The 25,509-nt window shown below is 42.8% G+C and overlaps 2 protein-coding genes across 5 annotated transcripts in view; both read right to left on the reverse strand.

The window, feature by feature from the left end:
• Positions 1-10,800, reverse strand: part of rc3h2 (ring finger and CCCH-type domains 2) — a 42,789-nt gene extending 31,989 nt beyond the window's left edge. The window contains exon 1 of one of the 4 annotated variants that reach the window (XR_015928953.1): positions 10,317-10,800. The gene's annotated coding sequence lies outside the window, so the exon portion shown is untranslated. Of the gene's footprint in view, positions 1-1,883; positions 2,245-10,316 lie in introns of those variants that run through there. The other 3 variants (XM_088615329.1, XM_088615327.1, XM_088615328.1) reach the window with 3 other exon arrangements.
• A 5,984-nt stretch (positions 10,801-16,784) lies between these two features.
• On the reverse strand, positions 16,785-22,236 carry zbtb26 (zinc finger and BTB domain containing 26). Its single transcript, XM_088614795.1, has 2 exons — positions 22,003-22,236; positions 16,785-19,508 (listed from the first exon to the last, which is right to left on the reverse strand). The coding sequence occupies exon 2, from the start codon at positions 19,494-19,496 to the stop codon at positions 18,183-18,185; it is 1,314 nt and encodes a 437-aa protein (XP_088470921.1). The 5' UTR covers positions 19,497-19,508; positions 22,003-22,236; the 3' UTR covers positions 16,785-18,182.
• Positions 22,237-25,509: the final 3,273 nt, after the last annotated feature.

The following is a 25,509-nucleotide window of genomic DNA, read 5'->3' on the forward strand; positions in this document are numbered from 1 at the left end:
TAAGCAGTCGTGCCTCAAGACGAAAAAAGAGAAATAATGAGATCAGTGAAGCTTGCAGTTCATTCTTATAGCAATTTTGCTCTCCAGATTACATAACTATGAGCATCAGGACGGGCTCAGGATTCTCATTAAAAATTGACATTTTGGTGTTAAGTGAAAGGAGGATGTGCCATGCCAGAACATCACTTTAACAGGTGTTCAGGCTGAAATTTGGGTTCAGATATCGTCCAGGGGACCACAGGACAGAACCTGGCCAGCAATACTTGACCACATCCTGTGGGGGAAAAAAAGCTTTGTTATCTGTTGAGGTTACCTCACATTGTTATTAAAAAGGACAGAATACCGCAGCGCACTCGGTAAAACCTACAGCTCTGTATTTATTGGAAACTACACAGAAGTGCAGAAAAATACTTCTAGTTAGTTGTGCCCATAATACCACTTAAAGGCATTTGAGACAAAAAAAAGGCATCATCATCATCATCATACAAAACATGTACTCGGAAATCAATACTACAAGTCTTCACTGGTTTAGTACGGATTGATGCCAACAGCTGAGCTTTTTAATTATCCTGCAGAACTGCCTTTAGGTGTAATCAACAGTGTAACATGGGAACCCCAGACTGTAGGACAGAAAGTCCCATCTATACAGCACTGGAATGCTGAGCTTTCAATAACAGTCCTGAAGACTGTTAGGTCAGTAGTAATGACCTTCATACTGCCACAATATGACCGAGAACGAAATCAGATTCGATTTCAGACAAAAATGACTGACAGAACAGAGTTTTTTTTCCAACTGACGTTTCCTGATATTAAAAAAAGAGGAAGCCTATATATCATTCTGTATTATTTAAACCACATATAGACAATTGCACTGGGGGATAAAAACCACTGTTATTGCTTTATCTATCCTCTCAATTCTGCGAATTTCCTCCAGGCAACTGATTTACTTTTATGTACAGAGCACAGAAGATTTCCCTGTATAAATAAAAGCAAAACAAAATGCCCCAAAAGAACCTGGGTTTGAATCGCAGATGTGCCCATGTGCCTTTAGGCAATATCTACAGCTCTCTTCAGCTTCCATTATTTCATGACTATTTAACATCCTTCAAAAAACACACCACATTAAAAAGAAGAACGCAGGTGAGAAGATTTTATTTCCTTATAAATCCAAGTTTTCCAGCTCAAATGTCAAAATCAGATATGGGTCAAATTCATTGTTTACTTGTTTATTCCTCCCTTCAATCAAAAAACAGACAGAATTATGTCCAAACTAATTATTTTCAACTTGATGATCTCCGCTCCCATCTCTTTGACTTCTAAAGCAGTGCCGAACAAATTACTTCATAAGCAGCAAAATCAGAATGAAAAGTTTCCTAATTTACAGAGAGCAGACTTTTAAACCTTTCTGGCACTTCAGACAAAAGTTACTTTTTAAATCACTTTTACCAATGAAAAATTCAAAGGCTTCAATTATTTTAAATACTACGGCTGAAAGGCACAATGCGAGGTCAGACTATAAGATGACAAAAACCTGTTCAAAACTGACGTATTGCAGACAGAGCAACATGAGCTGGTCGCAAATCTGTCCAGCAATACACATTCAATACACATGTGCTGTCACCAACCTAAGGCAGAACTCAGACTTCACTGCAGAATAATCAGGATTTAGGCCACTTCAAACAACCATCTTATATCATCTAGACAAGTAACAAACAATAGCTTTTCACGTAAACACACAAACAATAGTACCATCTGACCTATGAAAAACAGGTCCAACATCTTCACTAACCCCATTCATACAGAAGATTATATTACTCAAACAGTTCAACAACAACCTCTTTTAAAACATCAAACCCTTTCCCTTCCTCGCCCTCAAAACATACCTTTGAGACTGATCTACAATCCACGGTGTGCAGGAGCTGAGACTGCAAACGGCTCGGAGACAAAACCGTCCAAGTCATGATTTACTGAGCGCCGACACGCGCCTGGGTTTCATGCTAAGTTGCTCACACAGGCACAGAGGCAAATCCAGAAACTGCACGTGACCGCGCGTGTGTGTGTGTGTGAAGGGAAAGTTTTTAGCCGATACCACACTGAGGAAACGTGCTGGTGGGACAAGAACAACCTGCAGAATAAATAGCTCTCCTGATGCAGTGATTCACTCGCACATGATCCCCTATCAGGTGTGACCGGTGATCTCACTGGCCTTGGCTTCACCACTTTGTTCCTTGACTGCAGGAGAAGGCTACAATGCCGTTATGAGACGCGATGTCTCATTCCGGACTTTTTTTGCGTTACAATCACTGTCAAGAGATTTCCCTCATCTGCAAATCAGCGCTTCAGAACTGAAAATGGACACGTGCAATTTGCACACGGGAGGGGCAGGGGAAATGTAATCACATACATAAAAACTTTTTACAGAATATTTCACAGCATTATTGATGTAGGAAACGTTTTACAAAGCCAGCTATAAAATTTTCTCTCTGTCACATCCTGGTTTATGCAGTAGGGTTTAATTCCGACCCCTTATAAAGAACCCTTCTGCTATTCCATCGGGGTATTAGGGATCCTATTTACAAGTATGTGGTAACTTTATAATCTAATGACCGATTCCAACTACACCAACACCCTCCCGCGTGCAACGAATGCCGAAGACAGATCAAAGCCGTGATGAAAGAAACTGTCTTCTTGTGGGGGAAACAAAAATTGCCAAGAACCATAAAGTAGCCGAGAACATGAACGCACTGCGACAGTTTCCTGCACATGCCTGTGCTATTAATTTGCATGAAAACACATGCCAAACAAATGACTGCCCACTCAGTGTTCAAGCTCAGAAAAACAGGAAGTTTGCATTCAGGCTCATGTGACAAGCATCTGCACTGCTCCGAAAGAGCCCCACACTCCCACAAGCCCACTCAGAGCATTCCCTTAGGTACTGATTCAAGTCAAGTGATCAGCGGCTTAAAGGGCAACTATTTTCACAGGTGTGGGCTATACCATATATGGAGTGCGTTAACTCTAAATCAACTCTTTCACACGCTTAGTATGTTTGCCTATTGGCAATGTGTGGGCAAGTGTAATTCTAGTAAATGTTTTTCTTTTCTTCTTAGCAATGCTGACATCAGCAGTTTATTCCAATTAATCCACATGACATACAGAGCCTGTATCGACCATTAAACTGATTTTTCGAAAACTAGTTTCATGAGGTTAAGCGAACGGACGGGGAAAAAAAAAAAATCAGTAAACATGACACCCTTCATAAAGATGCAATCTATTAAATGAAACCTTTTACCGTCTAGAGTTTCAAACAGTAAAAACAGGTTACACCTAGAGGTGCAGCACAATGCAACTCTCCTGACACACTAATAACACGGACTGCACAGAACGTAAATCATAAGTCAGTTTTACTCTGTTCCTTTATTTACGGACAGGCACGGACACGTTTTCAAAAACCGTTGTCCTGTCAAGAGATTGCACCAACGTCACATTCATTCTTGACTCGGGGTTCCTTGCAAACGCCCTCGTTTTACAGAGGCGCCGGTGCAAGACCCGTTTTGAAATGCCCCTCGCTCGGCACAGCGCAGGAAAAGAATCTCCTTTCGTTTCTGGGCTTCCTGGTGACCTGCAGGGATATGCGCCTTCTCTACTGGGAACGAAACCAAAGCCCTGGAATCTGCCTGCCACAGCTGTGGCCTGATCTGTGCCTGCTGTCAAAAAACCTTATGTAAGCCGCCCCACTCACTGTAGAACTTCTTACGTATTCCTCGTGTTTCTTGTCAGATCTTTTCCCCAAACGGCACTGACAGCTTGAGCAAAATTCTACTGGCATGCGTGCAGTATAATTTACACCCCCTGCCCCCCATGAACTGCAAGTAATGCACAATTTACTTCCAAGTATATTGAAAAAGCAAGTCTGCAAGTGGACATTGTCTGTGTTTATGTGTTGCGCTGTAAAGAAAGCGAATCTAAATAAAGACATCAAAAATCAGTTTTACATTTGTGTGGGAATACAGCTTTTACCCTTAACTCCACACCAATTAACAAGTACGCACCGATAGCTGCCTGTACAATCTAAACTTCAGTCCTGTGTGGGCTGCCAGCTCTTTTACCACACTAGAATCTTTGAGAACACACTGGAGACCTATTATAAAACTTAGGCTACAAAAAATACAGCAAAACCCATCTTTTGCAGTCTCTCCTCTTTTGTGACGATGATCTTAGGGAGGAATGAGTGAGAACAGTCAAAAATCACACCAGTTGGGAACTCAACCAACTTCCTGACCATCACTTGTCCCTGCAGAGATTATGCTTCTCTAGAAATGTTGTTTTTCACACACTTAATCCAAAGCAGCAGGAGATTTATTATTAAAGCATTCAAACCCAAGTCTTCTCTAATATTTCCAACGTAAGGCCACTAAATTCTTCTACAATCCCAAAAGGAAAAAAAGCCACAAAGAACTGTATTTCTCTTCTTTGACCTTGGTGTTCTAGGTATAGGACGGCGTAGTTCTTTCTAGGCTGCCTCCATGTTAGGCTCAATAAACTGATCAAGCAGGCTGGCTCTGTGTGGGGGCTTAGCCTTGACCCCCTGGAGGTGGTGGCTGAGAGGAGAATGCAGACCAAGCTTACAGCCATCATGGACAACGCCTCTCATCCGCTTCATGGGACTGTTATTGGGCAGCAGAGCGCTTTTAGCGACAGACTAATCCAGCTCCGGTGTTCAAGGGAACGTTTCCACAGGTCTTTCCTCCCGGCGGCTGTCAGGGTGTATAACGCTGCCCTAGGCTAGGACTGTTAGCCCTTCATTTGCTTGTCTATGGACAGCATGGTGCTCCATTGTACTTTTTGTTTTGGACACTCAACCTGTATATACCTATGCACATTTTGCACATATTTTATTGTTTTTACAGTGACTATGATCATATTTTACACACACCTATGTATTTATTTATTTTGTATTACTGTACGTATTCTAATTTTTCGTCTATTCTGGGGTCTGTTTTTGCTCGTCTTGGGCTGGGCTGCTGTAACACATCAATTTCCCTTCGGGATCAATAAAGTCTTATCTATGTTACAGTATGCAACAAAACCACATTCAGAGAAGCATGTCGATTTGTTTTGGGGGGGGGGTTGAGGGTTCAGAAGATCCGATGACAGGATGTGATGCCGACTCTCCCCTCCAACTTCTGAAGTTGTTTCAGGAAAGGAGGCTATTAGCAGTTTCAGACAGAAAGGGCTCCTGTGCTTTAGTCACCAGCTTCACTTGAGGAATAAGGGAAAGCCCATGTGCTAAATTCTGACACAACAGACGTCCACCTTTCTGCCCCTCTCCATCAAAGCCTGACTGATTCTTAGCAACTTAATCATTGCACACCGGACTGCTCGCTCTGAAAGTTTTAAGATACATTTCAAAAGCTGCGCCATGTATTCTCAGAAAAGTAAAAAGCGCACACAAAATCTGTTCACTGTAGATTTTAGAGCAGTAAAGAGCCCTGGAGATGAGAGTTTCAATCCCCACCATTCTTCAAATTCCACAGGAACCTAACCTGATCTGATCAGTACAACATTGTACAAATCACATCTCTCAGGTAGAGAAGATGTAACCTGTGATTTTTCCCATCTAATTGATTTAAAACCCAAAGCCAAAGAGCCAACTGCCTAATCCTTTAAGTACTGTTATACAGTACCGAGCACCTTGTTCACACGCAGGCCTTTTGAACAGAGAAACATTAGTTCTCTGCCTGTGGTTGCGAAAAGCAACACACAAAGGCTATTTCTGGAGTGGGTGTGAAACAAAAGTATCACTACCCAGTCTAAAGCTATTTTCAGGTTGGTGACAATTTATTTTCTGCGGCAACAACCTTAAATTCACACTGCCCGACATTCTGGTATTCTACCAGAAGAGAACGTCAAACAGGCAAACAAAAAGTTTGACTCTAGCTGTTCTCCTTGGGGTTTGGCCTTCCATTTGTAAGCATGATTTGTTTACAGGGAACTGTTGAAATTTTAAAACGAAATTTAAATTTAAGAGTAGCTTGTAAGGGTATGTTTAACCAGAAGGATGCACCTCTAAAGCTCTCGCCATTTTGTTTGAAAGCACCTTGTAATACTGTCAGAAAACACCGAAGGAGAAATGATGGAAGAGGTAAAACTTTCTTTGTTTTTCATAGGATCACCTGACCTCTGACACCCCAGGCAGGCCGTGCCTTAACAGTCAGCTCAGATCTTTTCCATTCACTATCATGTCCAGATCTTAGCTTTAGGAATCTCAGTGGCAGAGACAGATCGATAGGGAGGCAAACAGAATCCCACACACTAATTCATAATACAGTTCTAATTAAAATCTGATGGCTGACTTACAGAGCAAAATCGTGCTGTGCAACAAGCACTGCATGATTCAGAATCTGTGACACCCACAGCTGTTTTGTAACCACATTTCTAATGGTGGAAAACATGTTCACCCTCGGTAAATTCTTTCAGCATACACAAGATGCGCCAGATTACAAGTGAAATGGTCACAAACGCAACCAAATGTTTGGCAAGTGTTTTCCGAGGCTTTGTTTTCATGGTGCTCTCAATCGATGATTAAAAAGGCAGTCCTGCTTTGTATCATCAGCTAAAAAAGAGCCACGTGCTAGCATACAGTGTGATGTATGAGCAGTGCTGTAAGGGAATCCTCTAAGAGTTCAAGTCATAAATCAAACTCGATACCGCCAATAGCTGGGACCAACTTGCTCTGCATAAACTGTTAAGATATGGTTGAAAGGAAACTCTGATCTGCTCCTATCTCCAAATGAAGGTGAAAAGTACAGTCGAATGTTCCAGTTATTAACCAAAGGTGACATGTATTACCTAGAACTAATCTACCAAACAGCCTAATTGCTTTTAGTCCAATGCCAAAACAAACAGGAAACAAAAATATGATCACAGTTTTTACAGAAATGCTGAATATACAATTCTTAAAATCCCCAAAGCTTTTCAGTACAGCATTCGGAGTGCTGTACGGAATGGAAAACAACAGAACACCTTCTCTATTTACATATACATCATCCTCTTCTACATAAGAGCAGACAGCCCACAATACCAGGGATGACACACAGTGCGGCGTATACATTGAAAGCAAATCCAAATTCAGATTTTTGACGTCACCGTTAGCACACGGAGCAAACGAAGAAGCTTATGAAAGACAAATGGGCCTAAGCTGTCTCCACTCTGCAGAATAAAAATAAGACCCCCCCCCAGGCACAGAGAGTGTGTCCAGTGGCGTACACCAGAGGTTCCAGATCACAAGTTGTGATGGTCACAAATGCAACCAATTGTTTGGCCAGTGTTTTCTGAGGCTCTGTTTTGGCTTTGCTCTCAATTAACGATTTAAAACGGCACCCCTGCTTTTTCTTTCATTTTCCTTCTGGTGCGCCTCTGTGTTGTTTGCACAACGGCTGCTGTCTGTGGTCTCTCTGCCTGATCAATAATTCACCCCCTGACCTTTCTGTTCTCTCCTTTGTCCTCCCCAGTCGCTGTATCCATCTAAGTGGATGTTGTTAAGTCTCCTGCACTTATAAATCATCCAGGAGGATGCTATCGTTTTTGGCTGCCACAGGGACCTTGTCTAGGTCTTCATTCATCAGTGACCTCATACGTACGTCTTTCGTCTGAAAAGGCCTCTCTAAATTGATGCAGAAGAGGGATTTCTCCTTTTGGCAGGAGAAACCTCTGAGGGTTGCTTTTCATTGTCTTATGATGATGTTTTGGGTCCTTCTTGAAACCTGTTCGTCTTCATTTTTTCCATTCAACTGTACTAACAAGCCCTTGTTTCCATCACATATTGCGATGCTATACGGTTGAAGAACAGATAAGGGTATCTAGCAAACGGAGGGTTACTTTTCTTTCTGAAGCCAGGAGCCCCTGTTTAAACTCCATATCTGTGGTCAGCGGCTTCTTGGGTTATAACTGCTTCAAAAGCACCAATGTGATTTTCCACACCATACCTTTGGTGGGTGTAACCCTTCGCCTTCTAAAATGCATCATTTGGTTCATCATGGAAAAATGTGTAATTTTCATTCATTTATTCCTTTCATAAAGCACAACCTTTGCCTTGATAAAAAAAGGGGGAAATAAACCGCAAAACTGAAACAGATTCTGAAAGGCTGTACTGCTGCGATATATGCATTAAAGAATGAAGTCAGAAGTATTTACGAATCTCTTACTGTGATCCTTAATGAGAAGCAGAAACTGATAAAAGACAAATGCATTTATGTAACTGATGACATAACCACCAGCTTAAGAAAATCCCAAAACAATACTGAAAAAGAAAAAAAAAACTTTCAGTTTTGCACAGCTTACTGCCTGCTCTGCCACGAGTTCACCGGTTTCACAAGCAGTTAAAAATCTTCAAATGATTCACAGGCCTAGGGATATTTTAAGTCGCTGCAAACTATTACAAATCAGTCAGTCATCCTATACAATTGCTATACCGTGGGGAAAACCTCCAGAGGAATAAACCAAACATTTCCACAAATCTTTGCAAGACTGCTGGAGGGACCATCTTAAGACCCATTCAGCCAATTGTCACATGAAAGCGTTGAAGAATTTAAGAGCTGAAAGCACTTGAAGGAAATGACTAACACGATTCAAAACGAAAGATGCATCTACTGGGTGAACAACATCAATGCATAAAACCAGGTCTCGTTTGTGTATCACACGAGATTTGAAGCGTAATGCACAGGAACTAATTAACACAAAAGTATTACCATCATATCCAAAGACTGCACACGTCCTATTTCAATCTATATCGCATTATTTTGTACAGTGCGCAATCCCCAGACATTACAACGACCATATAACAACAGCTCCTTTACTTCTCTTGCTGATGGGGTTCAAAATAAAGAAAGACTGGACCCACAGCCGAAGCTGTGTGGAAACGCGACCCTTTCTGACAGATGTCAAAGATTTCGTACACAACTTTGGGAATGGGTGCTGTCCAGTGCTCCCGTTTAGCGTAATAGATAAGAAACCACAATTCCGAATCAACGCCCTACAAAAAAAAAAACAACCAAAATTGCGCCATGTAGTCATCAATAAAGCTCAGATAGGAAGAAGCAATTCTAGAACAGACTTCTGAAAGAGGGTGATGCTCTGTACGAAGCTTGACTGAGGTTTTTCAGCACGCCATACCCACACAACTGTATGAAACGATGCAAAAACGGCGAGGTTAACCAGAAGTTAGCAAGCGAGACAAAGTTGCATTTAGCAGCGCCGGACCTGCTCGATATCATATGTGCTCATACCACCCCCTGCCTTAACGCTTCTCCAACTCTCGGGTTTCAAAGCCAGAGCGTAAAACCTAACGAGGACCTCTTTGGGGCCGAAATCGTTTTAACTACTTCAACGAATGGCGGAATATGCACAAACAGAAATAAAGATCGCACCACTTCTGCAAGCAAAGCTTTTGGCAGCTCGGATTATTGTCGTGGTCCGGGGGCGGCACCAACCAGACGAAAGTGCTGTACGCGGAAATGTTCAGCTGAATAATTCATTTTCTCCCGACGGTTCTTACGCAACACAAACACCGCTCACTTTGCATTCGTCGGCTGAAATAAGTGTTGCTACAGAATCCCCCCCCCCCAGATCCCCCAAAGGTGTCAGGAAAACAGTCCCGTGCATTAGTAATGACTTTCCTCGTCGTGCTGCTACGCAGAAAAAGGCTCCTCCACATACGGCACGATCACGATTTACTTGGTTGCACAGTTGCTGAAATGCACTGCGCGTAATAGTAGTTGTCGATTAGCTCAATATACCTAGACAGCAGCAGAAAATAACCTACGACTCTCATCGTACGCCGTGCAGTTACAGAAAATCGCATCGCCTGCCCTAAACTCAGAACACAAGGCTTAACGATCCCTTAGAGACCAGGATCGCAACGCAAAACATCGTTGTCACAAAAACGTCCCCCATGCAGGACACAAACGTGTTTCCAGAAAGCTCGATTTTCAGTTAGCAATTTTTTTTTGTTTTTTTTTGCAGCACTGTTTTCGGGAAATTTCCCCCAAAGTCTCCTCTGACAGCAGCGATCGGGTCCTTTCTAGGACTTGGCAAACTCTGCAGCTGTTCCTTCTCAACGCTCAATTCGACGCCGCGCTTTGATAGTAAACAAACCGTATCTTCTCCGCACTTCGGCAACACAGTGTCGATTTTTTTTTTCCTCCAAAATGCAGTTACATAACCTCATGCAATCCAACAGATGGATCGGGCTTGAACACCAAAACACAGTTCCCACGGCTGGACCCGCAATAAAGTCGCTAGCTCTTACTACTTACCTCAGGCACTACGGTAAAAGAGTAATATCATCCATTATTATTTTCATTTCTTTCAAACGAGAGGAAAGGGGAGGAAAAAAAAGCGAAAAAAACACAGTTGAGCAACTTTAACTTCACAGAAGCAAAGGGATATTCTCTTTTCGTTTAAAAAAAAAAGAAGGCAATGAACCGCGGGTCATAAAAAGGAATTTAAGGTCTCATTTGTTTCGATTTTAGCGCAGGTTTCCAGGCTCTGCGACGACATTTTCGCTCGGTTTCGCTCGGCAGTCCTGCTGTGAACCGGGGAGCTCCGGCACCTTCGTATCACTCCGCCCTGTCACAACGCACAAGACGCGCAAGCCAGCCGGGGCCGTTCGTCCAAATCTGGGCCACGCAATTTCATTTCCACGCCAGACACCTCAGACGAAACCGGTATTTTAAACCCCGTGGGTAATTCGCCCCTGGTATGTTCTTGTTTGAGGGGTACTATTTTCGTGTGGCGTGCAAGGATAAAGATGTGAAGAGGCAAAGCCGGAACAAGCCGCTTTTCGAGGCGTAGGCTGCGACCAATTTTAAAGAGACAGGTGACCATTTCATTGGCTGCTCTATTTTTTTTTCTCTCTCCCGAAAGCAGACCTCGTCTTGCTGTAAAGTTAGCTCTCTTTGTATTGTGGTGTAACCTGGATGCTAAACTTTCCCCCTGCAAATTTGGATAAAGTCTCTTTTGACACCACCATTATCGACAACAACGATAGGCAGATTAGATATCAGTTCTCTGCGTGTCCTTTTGAAACGTGTGCAAGAATGTGCTGTAAGAAGAGTATCTGAAAAAGAAAGTGCAAGGGTAATAGATTTTTTTTTTCAACTGCAAGACCTGGGGCTACTACGACTTACGAGCGTTTTCTATGACGTTCTACTTGATGTATCAGTACGTAAGGTCATGCTACGTATGTTTATGCACAAACCATACTGACAGATATGAACGATTTGTGATTCAGTGGCTTGTGAAAACGGCTCGGTCAGATCGTGCATTTCTGCAGATTACAATAATACTGTAGACGTTAAAAATGATCATGCAGAGCTGCAGAATCTGTTCTTGAGCTGAGATCATTTTTTTCCCTTTGTCCAACGCGACTCCTTCCCGCGAGTTCAGAAACATGATTAATAATAATGGAATTTGTCTGCCCAGAGCACAGCCCCTAAATCCAAAACACCATTGCAAGTTTGACCAGCCGTCCGTTAGCAGAAAGCCACTCACTTGTTCCAAAGGGAGAGTGTAGCCTGCAGTCTATTCTGTACAAAATCAAGTAAAAATTGGGACTGAGTTGGAGTTAGGGGTGCCAGTCCATTGAGGGGGCACACACACAAGGGCAGCTCTCACATGCCAAGACCATGCCCGCATGTGTTTAGGAGGCTGGCAGCTGGAGCACCCAGAGAAAACCGACGAGATGCAACATTCGGACTCCACACATAAGGTACCACGGGCCAAAACAGAAGGCAGGACCCAAGAGCTGCAGGGACCACCACCAATAAGTAGTTTGGATGTTGGTTTTGCACAAATTTGTGTTTTCACTGCCACACCAGAGGTCGTTTTGTGTATTTTTTTATACTGTCGTAACTCGTATGCTGTCCAGTAGCGTAATTTAGGTGTAATTAAATTAACCTAGTGATATTCCTGCCTTACATCGGACATTTTTTTAAATAATTCAGACATTTATGGCCTAATAATAGTGCGTTTCTTACATCTTCATAGCATAAGAACATAAGAAAAGTTAGATAACGGGGAAAAGGCCATTTGTTTTGTGGTAAGTCTTTTCTGGACAGAAACACTGGTGTCAGTTTCAACAAAGGGCTTTGTTAGTAGTTTATTCCAGACACCCACAGCCCTTGTGTAACGAAGTGCCTCCTGATCTAAATCTGAAGTGTACATCCCCTGAGTTTCCATTTGTGACCCCTGGTTGGTGTTTCTCACCGATTCTGACATAATTCATGGAGCAGAATTTCCCACTGCCTCCAAGGATTTTGAATATGTGTGTTCTCTTCGTCCTGTTTTGGCATCGTCTATGAACTCGACTAGTGTGTTATTACAGAACCTAGATCACTGCAACAAATTAGCAAGAGCCGTGGTTTCTAATACAGAAACTCGTGGTACTCCACTAATTACATCTCCCCAATTTTTGCATCCACCGTTATCTGTACTGTTTTCTTTCCACTAGCTAGTCCTCAGTACAGTACCAGGGGAAAAAAAGATATCTTTTATCAACCTTTCTATTAGTTTTTTATCCTTTTTCTAACTGCTGCATCCAATTCATGGTCACAGGGAGCCCGAGCGTGTCCCAGCAAGCAATGGGGGCACAGCAGGGAACACCCAGACACACAGACAGGCCCCGAGAACATACAAACTCCACACAGATAGTGCCCCAGCACTCCAAAGACAGGAATGTTAACCACTACGCTACCAGGCTGCCCTTAGTTTTATTTATGAGCGCTAAAATAATATATAAATCTATAGGTATATATAAATATATAGGTCTAGATGGGTTAAGTACATCAGACCTTTAAGGTCTGAATTTACTGAGATACAGAATAACTGAAACTTGACTTGAGAACGAGCATTTGTTTCTTTTACGGATCTTGTCTCTCTTCCAACTTCATTTTCTCCTTGTAATCTGTAATCACAAGAGATCCTCCATCTTCTTTGGTTTAAGTGTATGGAGTGCTCTAGTTGAGAAATCTGCAGACAGTATTTGTAAAATGTGAAAACAGATCAGAAATAGGAGCAATGTATCTACTTGCACTATTTCAGTGCAAGTCATTTTTGTCATTTACATCCAATATGCTGAAGTAAAAAAAAAAATATATCCAATTAAAGTAGAGGTACAGTACAGGTCTAAATATGACTTGACAGGTGGGAAGGCTCAGAGGAGCTCAGCAGTTTCAGATTGTAGACCCCTCCCCCGACACCCACTGCCACTGAAGTCTCTTCTCCTCCTGCACACTCCTGCACACACACTCGAAGGGCCACATGCTTATTGACCTACTTCAGGCACGAGAGCATGTCAGTGCAGTGGCAGTTTGATGGGAGAGTGAGCCTCCTCTATAGATCATCCTTGGCAACAGGGTAACACACTCCTGTGATATAGGGAAACATGGAGAAGACACTAAGCTTCCACTGTTTAGGCAATACTTGTAAGATACCCCCAGCCAGGCATGAGGGGTCACCCCCTGGTATCAGCCTCCAAGTCACATGCATGGAAAGGTGAAAGAAAGTCCTGTTTAACTTATTAACAGGTGATATGAAAGACTTACGGTCATCCCAGAGTAAATCTCTCGCAATAGCAGGAGTGCTGGCTGTATCTGCTTCCACAGCAAGGAGCTTTTGAATGGCAACAGGAAAGAGCAGCTACAAAAACTGGAGAGGAAATATTGCCACCTACTGAGTTCATTAAAGAAGCGTGACTTTATCGGCGTTTAGTATATGTGCATAACGTCTTGTGCTACTAATGTCTGTTGACAATCTAATAGTGACTGATGGCATGCACTTACACAGCAAAAAAAGACTTAAAAGGTATAACTGGCTGTACGAGCCTGATTTTACTGTTAGAGCCGGGATTTCTGGAACACAGGAGATATGTGCAAATGAAACAAAGCCATGCAAAGTCCCTCTACCATCTGGAAAATGGTACCGGAGCATTTGGGCCCGGACTACCAGACTCCGAGACAGTTTTTACCCCCGCACTCTCAAACTATTAAACTCCCAGCCTCTCTCACCTACGATCTGAACCTCACAGTGCCTTCTTTCTTACCAAAAACTCAAACACACATTGAAATCTACCTCTACCTTACATGTCAGAAAGCTCAATCCTCATAATTTTCTATCCTTTTATCTCATCCTGTTGATGCATGTTTTTGCACATCTGATGTTGTTTTGCACACTGCCTGTTGTCTCTGTCTTTCTTTTATTATACAATTGTATTGTTTTTTGTACTACTTATCGTCTGAGAGCTAGCTAAATAGCATTTCGTTACACCATATACCTGTATATGAGTATAATAACAATAAACTTGAACTGGAACAATGGCAGTGACTGTGTTTACACAACATACACACACAGCTGGGAAGAATGCTCAGAAACATTTGATACTCTGGCACCCTCGAAAAGGAAAAAATCAGATTGATTGAAATGCAGGACAGTTTCTTAAGTAAGCGGATTTCTCCAGTGAGTCAGAAGTAAGTGCATCACCTTATTAGCCAAAACATGAAACGTCAATAAGCAAAAACCTATTTTCTTTCTTTCCAGTGCTTTTAATGATTGGCTCACGTGGTTCACAATGACTCCCCAATGCATCAAAAATGTTTATAGGTAATTGCACAATGAATATAATTCAAGAGGTTAGCTGTGTCAGCATGGATAGCATGGATAGGCTGCAAAGTAACAGGACTCCTGGTTAATTTACACTTGGGGCTTGCATAACCTGCTCTACCTAAAGTTCTGCATTCATTCAGCTGGTGAAGTAATTTCTCACATGTCCACCGGATGTGCAGAGTAGTGGGGCTGCTGGCATAGAATGACTGGCACACAGCACATCCTTTGGGATGAAGAGTGCTATAAAAATTCAATAATTATTTAATTCTAATTTACCTACACCAGGTAGAAGTTGAATTGTCCTCCCAGGTGGAAAGGAAATCCACAAGGTACAATTTATATCATTTTCTACCTTTGTACAAACGAATGGAGAAACATAATGCCGATTTGCTATAATGACTGAAAGCCGTTAAGTCGGTGCTCCGGGTGTTGAATTTTAATATCTACCAGGCAAATTTATTTTCCCCCCCAATACCAAAAGACTGTTGTTTTAAAGGCCAACCTGCAAGGAAAAGAATCAAAGAGCTACAAATGGGCCATTAAGATTGAATTAAGAGTTTTCTGGCAGTTCGGAAATCCGGTCCATAATGATCCATACTTGCATTTCACCTGGCATCAAAGGGGAACTGCAGTCCCAGTTTCTCAGACTGGTTATTAAATCTTGGTAACAAAATAAATTCAGTGACGCTATAGGAACATGTTACAAATTTCGAATGAAGAACAAAATCGCGAACTTTGTCAAAGTCGCCATGTTGTCGCAAACCCCTGGTCTCACTACGGGGCGGGAGCGAGAGTTCCCACGAAGCGCGACGTGATGAGGCCCTTCCCGCTCACTAGTCACCGTGGTGACTAGTGTAATGCGACGCACGAGGGAATTCAGCACAGGTCGTGCAGCTGATATTTCACCGCAGAAATGTTCCAAAGGGATCTGCATGCAGAGTTAACAAATTCCATTTATTGGCAAACCGTCTCGAAGTCGAGAGCAATATTTCTGTTGGATTAAAAGAGCTGGAATCACAAGCCTGCTTGTTTACAATGACACAGGGCCGCGTCACCTCACCAGATGTTTTGTTGCCTCGTTCTAAGAATATGGCGCTGCACACACTTGGGAAACTTGGTCCCTTTTGGCACGGAAATTGGAGATTTTACAAGTGACTGTGTACATTTGACTTTTATTGTGGTTTGAAATGCCCTCGGCAATGCTGATTCTTCCTCACCCCGAAATACCATAATAGCTTTAATTCAGCCAGTAGCTCCTTCCTGCCCTCATGCTGTGGCTGTACCTGAGCAAAAACCAAACACTCCTCTTCTCTTTGAGCAAATTGCTCTGGCCAATAAACACGCAAGAACCCGGTCAGATGGAACGAGGTGTAACTGAAGAATGAACTGCTGACTTGGCCACAGAGTTTGAAAAGAGGTGGGCTGAACGCACATGGCGTTTCTGGAGCAGCACGGACAACAAGGCATCCAGCGTTCATGTGGAAGCTGTCCAGCTCATTCCAGCACCAGAAAAGATGGTATTTATATGAGCTGTGGCTCTGGAGTAAAACAAAGACCAGGATGCGGTCTTGCTAGAGTTTAAATCAGCACACGTATCAGAAAAGACCCATGGCCACTGCCTCAATCACTTTCCTGAACATGAACAAAAGGGAAAACATTAAAACGTTTGCTAGGATTCTAGGATCAAGCAAGTACCAAGGCAAGTATAACTGGCCCGGTAGCCTTCTGCTATTAACCTGCTTATGTTCTCTAATTAGTTGACATAGGAGAGATCGGTTCATGCTGATGTAGGAAGAGAACAGGGAAAAACAGAAACGTAGCATAGCACGCAATACAGGATGCAGGAGTTATAAACTCCTCTTTGGGACAAGGAATTTTGCTGGTCTCCTGCAGTTTTGTAGGAATGAAAACAAAACTATTAAAAACGTTTGTTTGCCGTAAGCTGGAGAAACACATGAATTAAAACTGTTAGGGAAACATGGTCTTGAAGGACACACGTGTACAAAATAGTAGTAGAAAAGACACATACCATCTGACAGAGCTCAGAGCCTACTAGTTCAAACCAGAGGGGGTCCTGTATGCAGAAGGACAGCAAGCTTTATTCATTGAAAAGCACACTTGAACAGGATTAAAAGTCATTATTTTATTTATTTAACTTACTGTAGTTTTGTTTTTCAAAATAACTGATCACGAAAACTGCTAAATGTATTTCTGGTTGTGTTTCTGTGACTAAAAGCTATACGAGAGAATCTCAATGCACCTTTCCCAAGATGAAAAAGAAAGTTTTAATCGAGCCCGTTCTCACAACTACAATCCACACTGAAGAGCACCTGGAAAAGTGTCTTTGAAACAACACAGTTTCAATATACTGTATATAGAGTCATAGAATATCCAACCTGCCATGTTTTATGGATTTTGCATTCTCCTTTTCCACTGTGGTAAAACTTTCAATCTTTTGTGAAAGTCTTTACAGTGGTCTCACAGCTTACTGGCATTTTCTCCTTTCCTCCTGATACTGTCCTTCCCATTCGTTCTGTGAGTTGGTACAGAACAGGCAAGAACGGTAAGCCAGCATGATCACCAGACGAAAGCCATTCAGAACGTCACAACTGTATGCGCACAGGCAGTTTCTGAAACATTCTGACAAGACGCTTTCTGCCAAAACCTGCTTCTGCCAACTTTCTATCGCCTCATTAAAATGTCAGGATCCACAGAACATGAGATGATACATTAAAAGATTTCAATACAGAGCATCTCCCAGCCTTTGCTCTCTGAGCAGAGACACTCGAGGGTTTTGTTTTTGTTCCTGACAGAACCAATAACACATAACTGATTGTTTTTTTTTCCTAGTTATCAAATTTTCCCATCACCACCCATTGACGTTTCAGAGAACTGCATTTCTGTGGGAAAATTATGCCAGAAGGAGCCCATTTAAAAACAGTGGTTTGTCATGTTTTTCCATGACAGTTCCTTAAAAGAAGCAATAAAATCGAAACGGTTCGCATCACAACAGGAGGTTGTGACAGTCTGGCTTGGAACACTAAGTTGACGCTAAGGACAAAACTGTTTATGTATGACGTACTGTATACTGGCCACAAAAACTGGATTGGTAATTGCTGAATAAGCGCTTAGAATATTTTTTCCTATTTGAGCATTTTGGCTGGAGTCATCTAACATCTACAAAACTATTTTTGTAGAGACGTTTTTCTCTAGTTCTACACAATATGCCAGTGAACATAGAAGAGAGCTATAAAAATCCCTTCAGGAACAACTACTACAGGATACAGCAAATAAGAACATCCTAAAGTACATTCCTGTACAAGACAGAAAGAAAGCCCTCTAACTCCACTATGAACACACCTAGGAAATAAAATAATCTTCTACAGCGTTCTTTGCAGCTTTGAACTGAGGTCTGTACTGTAAAAAAACAAAACAAAACATTTGGTATTAACCTTCTGAAAAAAGCTATTTTGAAAATGTCTGAGCACACCAGTGTTCCGGGGTTCGAAATGAAATGAAGACTACATGGGCTCTTCAATGGTCAAGGCTTGATCACTGTCTGTGTTGCTGTCTTGGATCCTGCTGTAGTCAAAATCTATGGTGACCTCTTGGAGGTTTCTTTCATTGGCATTGTCAAAACTGTTCTTTCCATGGATCTGCTTGAGGTGCTTTCTTAAGACAGGCTTGTGCGCAAACACCATGTCACAGTAGTTGCACTTGTGGGGCTTGTCCCCACTGTGGAGGTTGAGGTGGTCGAGCAGCGAGCATTTCTGCGTGAACGTCTTCCCGCAGATCTTGCACTGGAAGGGCTTGATGCCCGCATGGACGCGCATGTGCCTGTGGAGATTGCCCTTCTGGGTGAAAGTCTTGCCACACAGCAGGCACATGAAGAGCTTGTGCATTTTCAGGTGGTTGGCGTAGTTCTCCAGCTGGCGGAAGACCCGGGCGCACTTGGGACACTGGTGGTACCACTGGAGGCCCTTGTCCGAGGATCTCAAATGCCCCCCAAATGCAGTTTTCCCAGAAAGCAGGGCAGCGGCGTTGGTAGTGACGCTGTAGCTTTGAGACTGCTGTGCCACTATGTCCCCCATCCGGGTATCGACGGTGGAGTTGATGAGGGAGTGCTGGGGCTCGGGGCTGTGGAGAGACGCTGCCGGGACAGGGCTGGGGAAGTGATTTTGCAGCTTGCTGTTGGAAACATCCGCGATGGACTCCACCTTGACGATGGTGATGGCGCCGTCCTCCTCGCCGTCCGGGTTTTCCTCCTCCGGCTGCGGCGGCGGAGACCTGGGCTGCATGATGACCTCGTCGTCCTCCTCCTCCTCCTCCTCTTCCTCCTCCTCCTCCTCCTCTTCTTCTTCGTCCACGTCCACCGCCACGGGCTCAGCAGGCAACTCGGTTGCTTTCTCGGGGCTCTTGGGACGCCTCTCGTCATTCAGGGCGTCTCTCGGCTTGATGAACTTGGACAAGGCCCGGGTGCACTGCTCCACGATGTGCCCCATCTGAAGGAAGCTGGCCACGGTCAAGTAGTTGACAAGTTCCAGCTCGGGGAACTCCAGAGCCCCCGTGTAACAGGACAGCAGCAGCTGCTTCCCAACCTCCGAGTCCTGGAACATAGAGATCTTGACTTCCTTCGAATCATTCAGGAAGAACTGGTCCCTCAGGAATGGAGAACCAGCCGCAAACACCACCCTGTGCCCCGGCACCTCCAGGTCATTAATGTGTACCGTTACGTCGCAAAACCGGCTCTGCTTCCTCAGGGTGTTCATTTTCTGCAACATGGAATCTCCATAGTTCGAGAACTTGAACTGAAGGATCACCGGATTGTGAGTCATGTTTCACCAGGCCTGTGGAAACGAAGCGAAATATAACTAAATAACAGAATGACGTTGGGAACTGACAGGAACGTCACTTAACACAGATATGTTCATGTCGGTGTGCTCCTCATCTACAGCGAGGACTTCAAAATGTGTGTGGGATAAACAGACACGAGTTGCAGTAAAAAGTGTCAGAGCCTTCTCGTTGGTGTCACGCTGAAGAAGGAAGCCTAGCTCCCAGGCTTACAGAAGAGTGAATATTATTTCTGCCATGCTTTACTGGAAGCGATATTATGTGGTTGAGTGCTGTTTCTTCCCATATTGAATTAGAGGGGTTTGGTCACCTTAATGCACAAAATTGTCAGTAGTTTTTAGGTGGACGTCTGGCAGAAACTAATATAGAGCCTTCTGAAGTTGCATTGTGTTTCTTAACACATCGAGAAAAAAGAAGAACAGGTTTTAGAACAACAAGTGAAATGGTGGTCCTTTATACAACCAGGTGGGGCTGCATATTGGTGGTGGTGGAGGGGATCCCCGTTACCTGTAAAGCGCTTTGAGTGGAGTGTCCAGAAAAGCGCTATATAAGTGTAAGCAATTATTATTATTAACAAAAATGTGTACGACTCGAACATTAAAATCCTTATATACCACCCTGTTAAATAAAGTGTAAAATTATTTGGTCGACCAAGGCATGAACCCCTTATTATAAAACAGCAATCAGCAACTTAATTAAAATGACTGAACTCATGAGGTGGCCAATGTTAATTAATGTTAACAACTTGAGTGTCGTGGTCCTTGGGCCATTTATCAGATAATTAAACAGTTCATTTAAAAAAGGGTTGAGAAAGGGTGGTGGAAAAGGCGTTTGTGGTTTGTAAACCTGGAAACACCAAAGCGCTGTTAAACAAAAAAGCACAGATAAAAAAAAAGGGACCACTTGTGGAAAAGCCAAATCTGGTTTTGTGTCTGCAGGTTCTTGAAGTCTCTTCAGAGCACCAGCACCTGACGAACTGGCAGAACCTGTTAAATTGGTCAAAGATATGTTAATTTTGGTTGTTAACAGCTCAGCTCACCTCTGACTTAACTGAACTTCTTTGTTTGGGTAAATCCAACTGGAAAACCTGTCAGGAGGTCCCTATCTCTTGCTCATTAGCCCTTGGGATTTTTTCCTCATCTTTTCTAGGATGTGGAAGGGTGTCTTTATTCCTGGAAAGTGCTAGGGCTCATCGTGACCACAGTAATTTGAGAACATTGTGGAAATTTAAACAGTAGTCTCGGGAGAATAAGGTTAAGCAAGTCGGTCATATAAACTGAAACAAAAATGAAATATGCATGTGTTTTCTGGCAGACAAATTGTAGTAGGTGGTTGTAAAATTCTAAAATATAGCTGTAAACACTAAACAGCACGAATAGTTGAGCTTCTCATTAATTATAGCAATCCCGAGTGCTTATATTTTTAAAGTACATGTCACTCGTCTCTTCCCTTCCTCTGGAAACACTGAAACCTTTATCAGGAGCCAAACAGGAAAGGAACTTGTCTTATGCATTTTGCAGACACATAAAAAACGATAAAGTAACTCGTCAGCTATGAAGCGGTGACATAAAACGTAAGAAAAAGAACGCAGAAATTGCATATCGACACGTTAGGCTGATATAGCAACACAGCTATCAATTCAGCCCATGATCCTGAATTCATTACATGATCCTGTTCATGACATTTTGTTGCATAAAAAAGTGTAGCTGTAAAACTTAATAAGCTATGCCTATGCACCATTAGAGGCGTCCTCTTTACTGTTAAACGCAAGAGGTACATAGAAAAAAAAACTGCCCTCGATTTCGGAGAAAATATTCAAAACTGCCCGTTGACTTCACGAATTCAGCTCCAGTCGCCAAAAAAAAACCCACAACCCGGGTCACGTGACGCGCTGACATATGTACTTCTAGACAGGGGAGACGGACGTAATTCTTAATTAACCATGTGCCAATAAAAATAGATAACTTGCATGTCTTTTGTCAGAATGCGCACTGCCTCTCTGTACGTATATCCGCGAATGAGGTGTTATATTATTTTTAAGTGCCGACACCTGGCAGCGTCAGATGAAGCGCTTTTTAAAACAGCACTTTGGCACCGAGGGGATGCACAACAGCTCTTGTCCTAGATGAGATGCCCCTTTTTTCCTGACCGTGACTGGGGTCCACTAACGCACCTTTGGCACACTGATGAGTAAAATGAAAAAAAAAAGTGTAGGGGGCAGCCAACTCGTGACTCAAACAAATCCTGTTTCTGCGACACGAATACTAAATGAAGCCTCAATCGTTTTAGATACGGTAATCCTGGGACTTGAGCATCTAGAGATGGCTCTAGCAAAGTCTAGCGTCCATGTTTGAAAACAACTACTACCCCGCACTGTATCAAGACTCGCCTGCAGTCTAAAACAACATAAAAGTCCCCCCAAACGTGCTTTCACTAATAGCGCCATTAAGGCGACGTTGTACTCAAGCAATCTCAAAGTAAAGATATTACCTCTTGCTCCAGATTTTATGTCCTGAAAAAATGGCAGATGTACTGATGAGCAGAAGAAAGGAGGAGCCAGAATAATCTAGATAAGGTATCGTATTAGTATTTAAAGCGATACCACTCTTTTTTTTCCCCAGACGGGGAAAAATGCCGCAGGGTATTTACGGGTTGTGAATTTAAGGGGGGTGAGGAGGTTTTTACTGGCAGTTCGTCCGGAATTTTAGCGGGGGAGGCGAAGGCGATGGGTTCATCCATCATCTGCCATAAGCGATTCTCGAAAAGAGCCTTTTCAAAGTCCACACGCTCGCCTCCATTAAGGACGAGAGTCGAGCTTTCCCGGTGACGGCAGGCTGTTCAAAACCACGCAAACGTCCTCCCTTAATGTAATTTATCCGAGATGGTTTTTTTTTCCTCAAAGGAGCTAAAGTCCAAAGCCCTACAAAAGCACACAACCTCGCTGACGAGCCCCGGCCCTTATTTAGGATGGAGACGTATGTCTGCAAATGCTGGCAAATCTATAAATTGGAAATCCCATTAATTCACGCTGTAGAAATACCAAAAAGAAGAGTTTACACGTGCTCAAAGGCGGAATTTCATAAAGCCCTTCTCTGTTTACTCCTGTGTCTTTAATGTTTTCACCAGTTACACCTTTAAACCACAACGAGTGGTAGTGCGCTTCAGATCTCCTAACTTCGGCCACCTCTGTGCTCAACACGGTAGATGCGTGAACGGACCAACGCTACATACAGCTCATGCCGGGCGTGTTGTTTAATTGAAACACACTTGGCAGTACAGCCGAGTTGTTTGGTGATCAAGTAAACTGAACTGCGACGGCAATAAACCACCATAAAAGATTAGTGAGAGTGTACGTCACCTCCAATGACCCTGTAAGGAAACCAAAATATATTCCTAGCCAGACCGTGCCATCTTGTGTACACAACGTTGAACTGCACATTTTCTATTTTAAACCATCGAAGTAAGGCACCTAAAACACACAAACTATGTAGGGAGAACGCTGCAAAATACAGGCACCAGACAGTATGACTATTCATCTTATCAAGCAGTTTTGTAGTGTACATCAACTACTTGGACAGGAAATTGCATAATTGTGATGGAACCAGTATTGTTCAACGTCTGTGGTTTGTTGAATAGAGTTGCAAGAAAAAGTTTGTGAACCCTTCGGAATTACCTGGATTTCTGCATTAATTACTCATGAAATGCGGTCTGATCTTCAACTAAGTCACAATAATAGACAAACACAATCTGCTTAAACTAATCACGCACAAACAAAATTGTGTGTCCTTCTTCTTGTCAATATTGAACACATTGTTTAAACATTCAGAGTCCAGGTGGGAAAAAGTATGTGAACCCCTTGTATTTAGTAACTGGTAGAACCTCCTTTAGCAGCAATAACCCCACCAAATGTCTCCTGTAGCTGCTGATGAGACTTGCACAACTGTTAGGAGGAATTTTAGACCATTCCTCCTTACAAAACTGTTTCAGCTCATTGATATTTCTAGGATTCCTTGCATGAACAGCTTTCAGGTCATGCCACAGCATCTCAGTTGGGTTGAGGTCTGGACTCTGACTTGGCCATTCCAGAACACAAATTCTCTTCTGTTTAAGCCATTCTTTTGTTGATTTAGTCCTGTGTTTCAGGTCATTGTCTTGTTGCATCACCCAACGTCCATTAAGCTTCAGGTTGACGGACTCCTGCCCTGACAGTTCTCCTGTAAAATGTCTTGATACAATTTTGAATTAATTGTTCCCTCTATGATAGCAAGCTGTCCAGGCCCTGAGGCAGCAAAGCAGCCCCCAAACCCCACGATGCTCCCTCCACCATGCTTCACGGTTGGGATGGGGTTTTGGTGTTCGTGTGCAGTGCTTTTTTTCCTCCAAACATAGCGTTGCACGTTTCTGCCAAAGAGTTCAACTTTTGTCCCATCCGTCCACAGAACATTGTCCCAGAGGCGTTGTGGAACATCCAGGTAGTCTTGTGCAAACGTGGGACGTCCAGCAGTGTTTTTTTTTGGTGAGCAGTGGTTTCCTCCATGGTGTCCTTCCATTAACACCATTCTTGTTCAGTGCTTTTCAGATAGTGGACACACGAACAGAGACTTGGGCAAGTTCAAGAGATTTCTGCAGGTCCTTTGCTGTTACCCTAGGGTGCTTTTCCACCTCCTTCAGCATTGCAGGCTGTGCTCTTGCCCTGATCTTTGCAAGACGCCCACTCCTAGGGAGAGTGGCAACAGTACTGAATTTCCTCCATTTGTAGACAATTTGTCTTACTGTGGATTGATGAACACCCATGCCTTTACAGAATGCTTTTGTAGCCTTTTCCAGCTTTATGCATCTCTTCAATTCTTCTAAGGTCCTCTGATATTTCTTTTGATCAGGGCATGGTTCACATGAACAGCTCTTTCTTGAGAAGAGTAGACTCTGTCAGTAACCAAGCTTTGTGTGCCTTTTTAATAGGGCAGCCCACCCCTCCAATCTCATCTCATTGATTGGAACACCTGACTCCTGACTAGCTTTTGGAGAAGTCATTAGCCTAGAGGTTCACATACGTTTTCCAACCTAGACTGTGAATGTTTAAACAATGTATTCAGTACAGACAAGAAGAAGTACAATTGTTTGTGTGTTATTAGTTTAAGCAGATTGTGTTTTATATTGTGACTTAGGTGAAGAGCAGACCACATTTTTAAGAGTAATTAATGCAGAAATCCAGGTCATTCCAAAGGGTTCACAAACCTTTTCTTGCCACTGTATATCTTATCCGAACCAAAACACAACTTAGTAAAAAAAAAAGTGAAAGCTGTGGGGCAGTGCCACACAAGTTCTAGTTCTGGAAAAATTTCATTTTTTCAGAAAATGGTTTTAATCACAGTTTGATCAGCTCTATCACACTGAGCGGTACTGTATGGCCCTGTTGAAGAAACGCAACATAGGAAACTGTAGTATAGTTAATATTGGTAGCAAAAATCCAGTAATTATCGAGATGCACTAAGACTTACACTACATCAACTGATCAATATATTGTATCATTAGATCAATACTAACAGTCAAGTTTTTTTTTCCGTTCCCCTTTTCATTATCAAGTTCAGCGATATGTAAAGTTATGTTTATGAAATAATAGATATTGCCCCCTGACTTGGCATATATAGTTTTTAAAATAAACCTAAATTTGTCCATATTTAATTTAAAGCTTTCATAAGAGGTGCTTGATATTAATTCCAATGCACAGAAGTGCCACAGTCTGACAATTCAGAGGCCTTATCTGACAATTCAGAGGTTAGAGGCAAACCGTTTGAAAAGAATTCTCAAAGTAAAACAAAGAACTGCTTGATGCTCAGCATTGACAGTTCTTCTTGAGCTCTAGATCCCTGTGTTTGGCAGCAGTGTGCAGCAGGAGTTAGGTCTCTGGACTCACAACATGCAAGTTAAAATCCGGGATGATGTATTGCTTTCATATCCTTGAGAAAGAATACAGAAGAATCACAGTGATCGCCCCAG

Source organism: Lepisosteus platostomus, chromosome 21, assembly GCF_059453375.1.
Source record: "Lepisosteus platostomus isolate fLepPlt1 chromosome 21, fLepPlt1.hap1, whole genome shotgun sequence".
In the NCBI taxonomy this organism is placed as follows: domain Eukaryota; kingdom Metazoa; phylum Chordata; class Actinopteri; order Semionotiformes; family Lepisosteidae; genus Lepisosteus; species Lepisosteus platostomus.

Coding starts and splice junctions, on each gene's coding strand:
- zbtb26 (XM_088614795.1), bottom strand. CDS start 19,496: ATGACTCACAATCCGGTGATCCTTCAGTTCAAGTTCTCGAACTATGGA.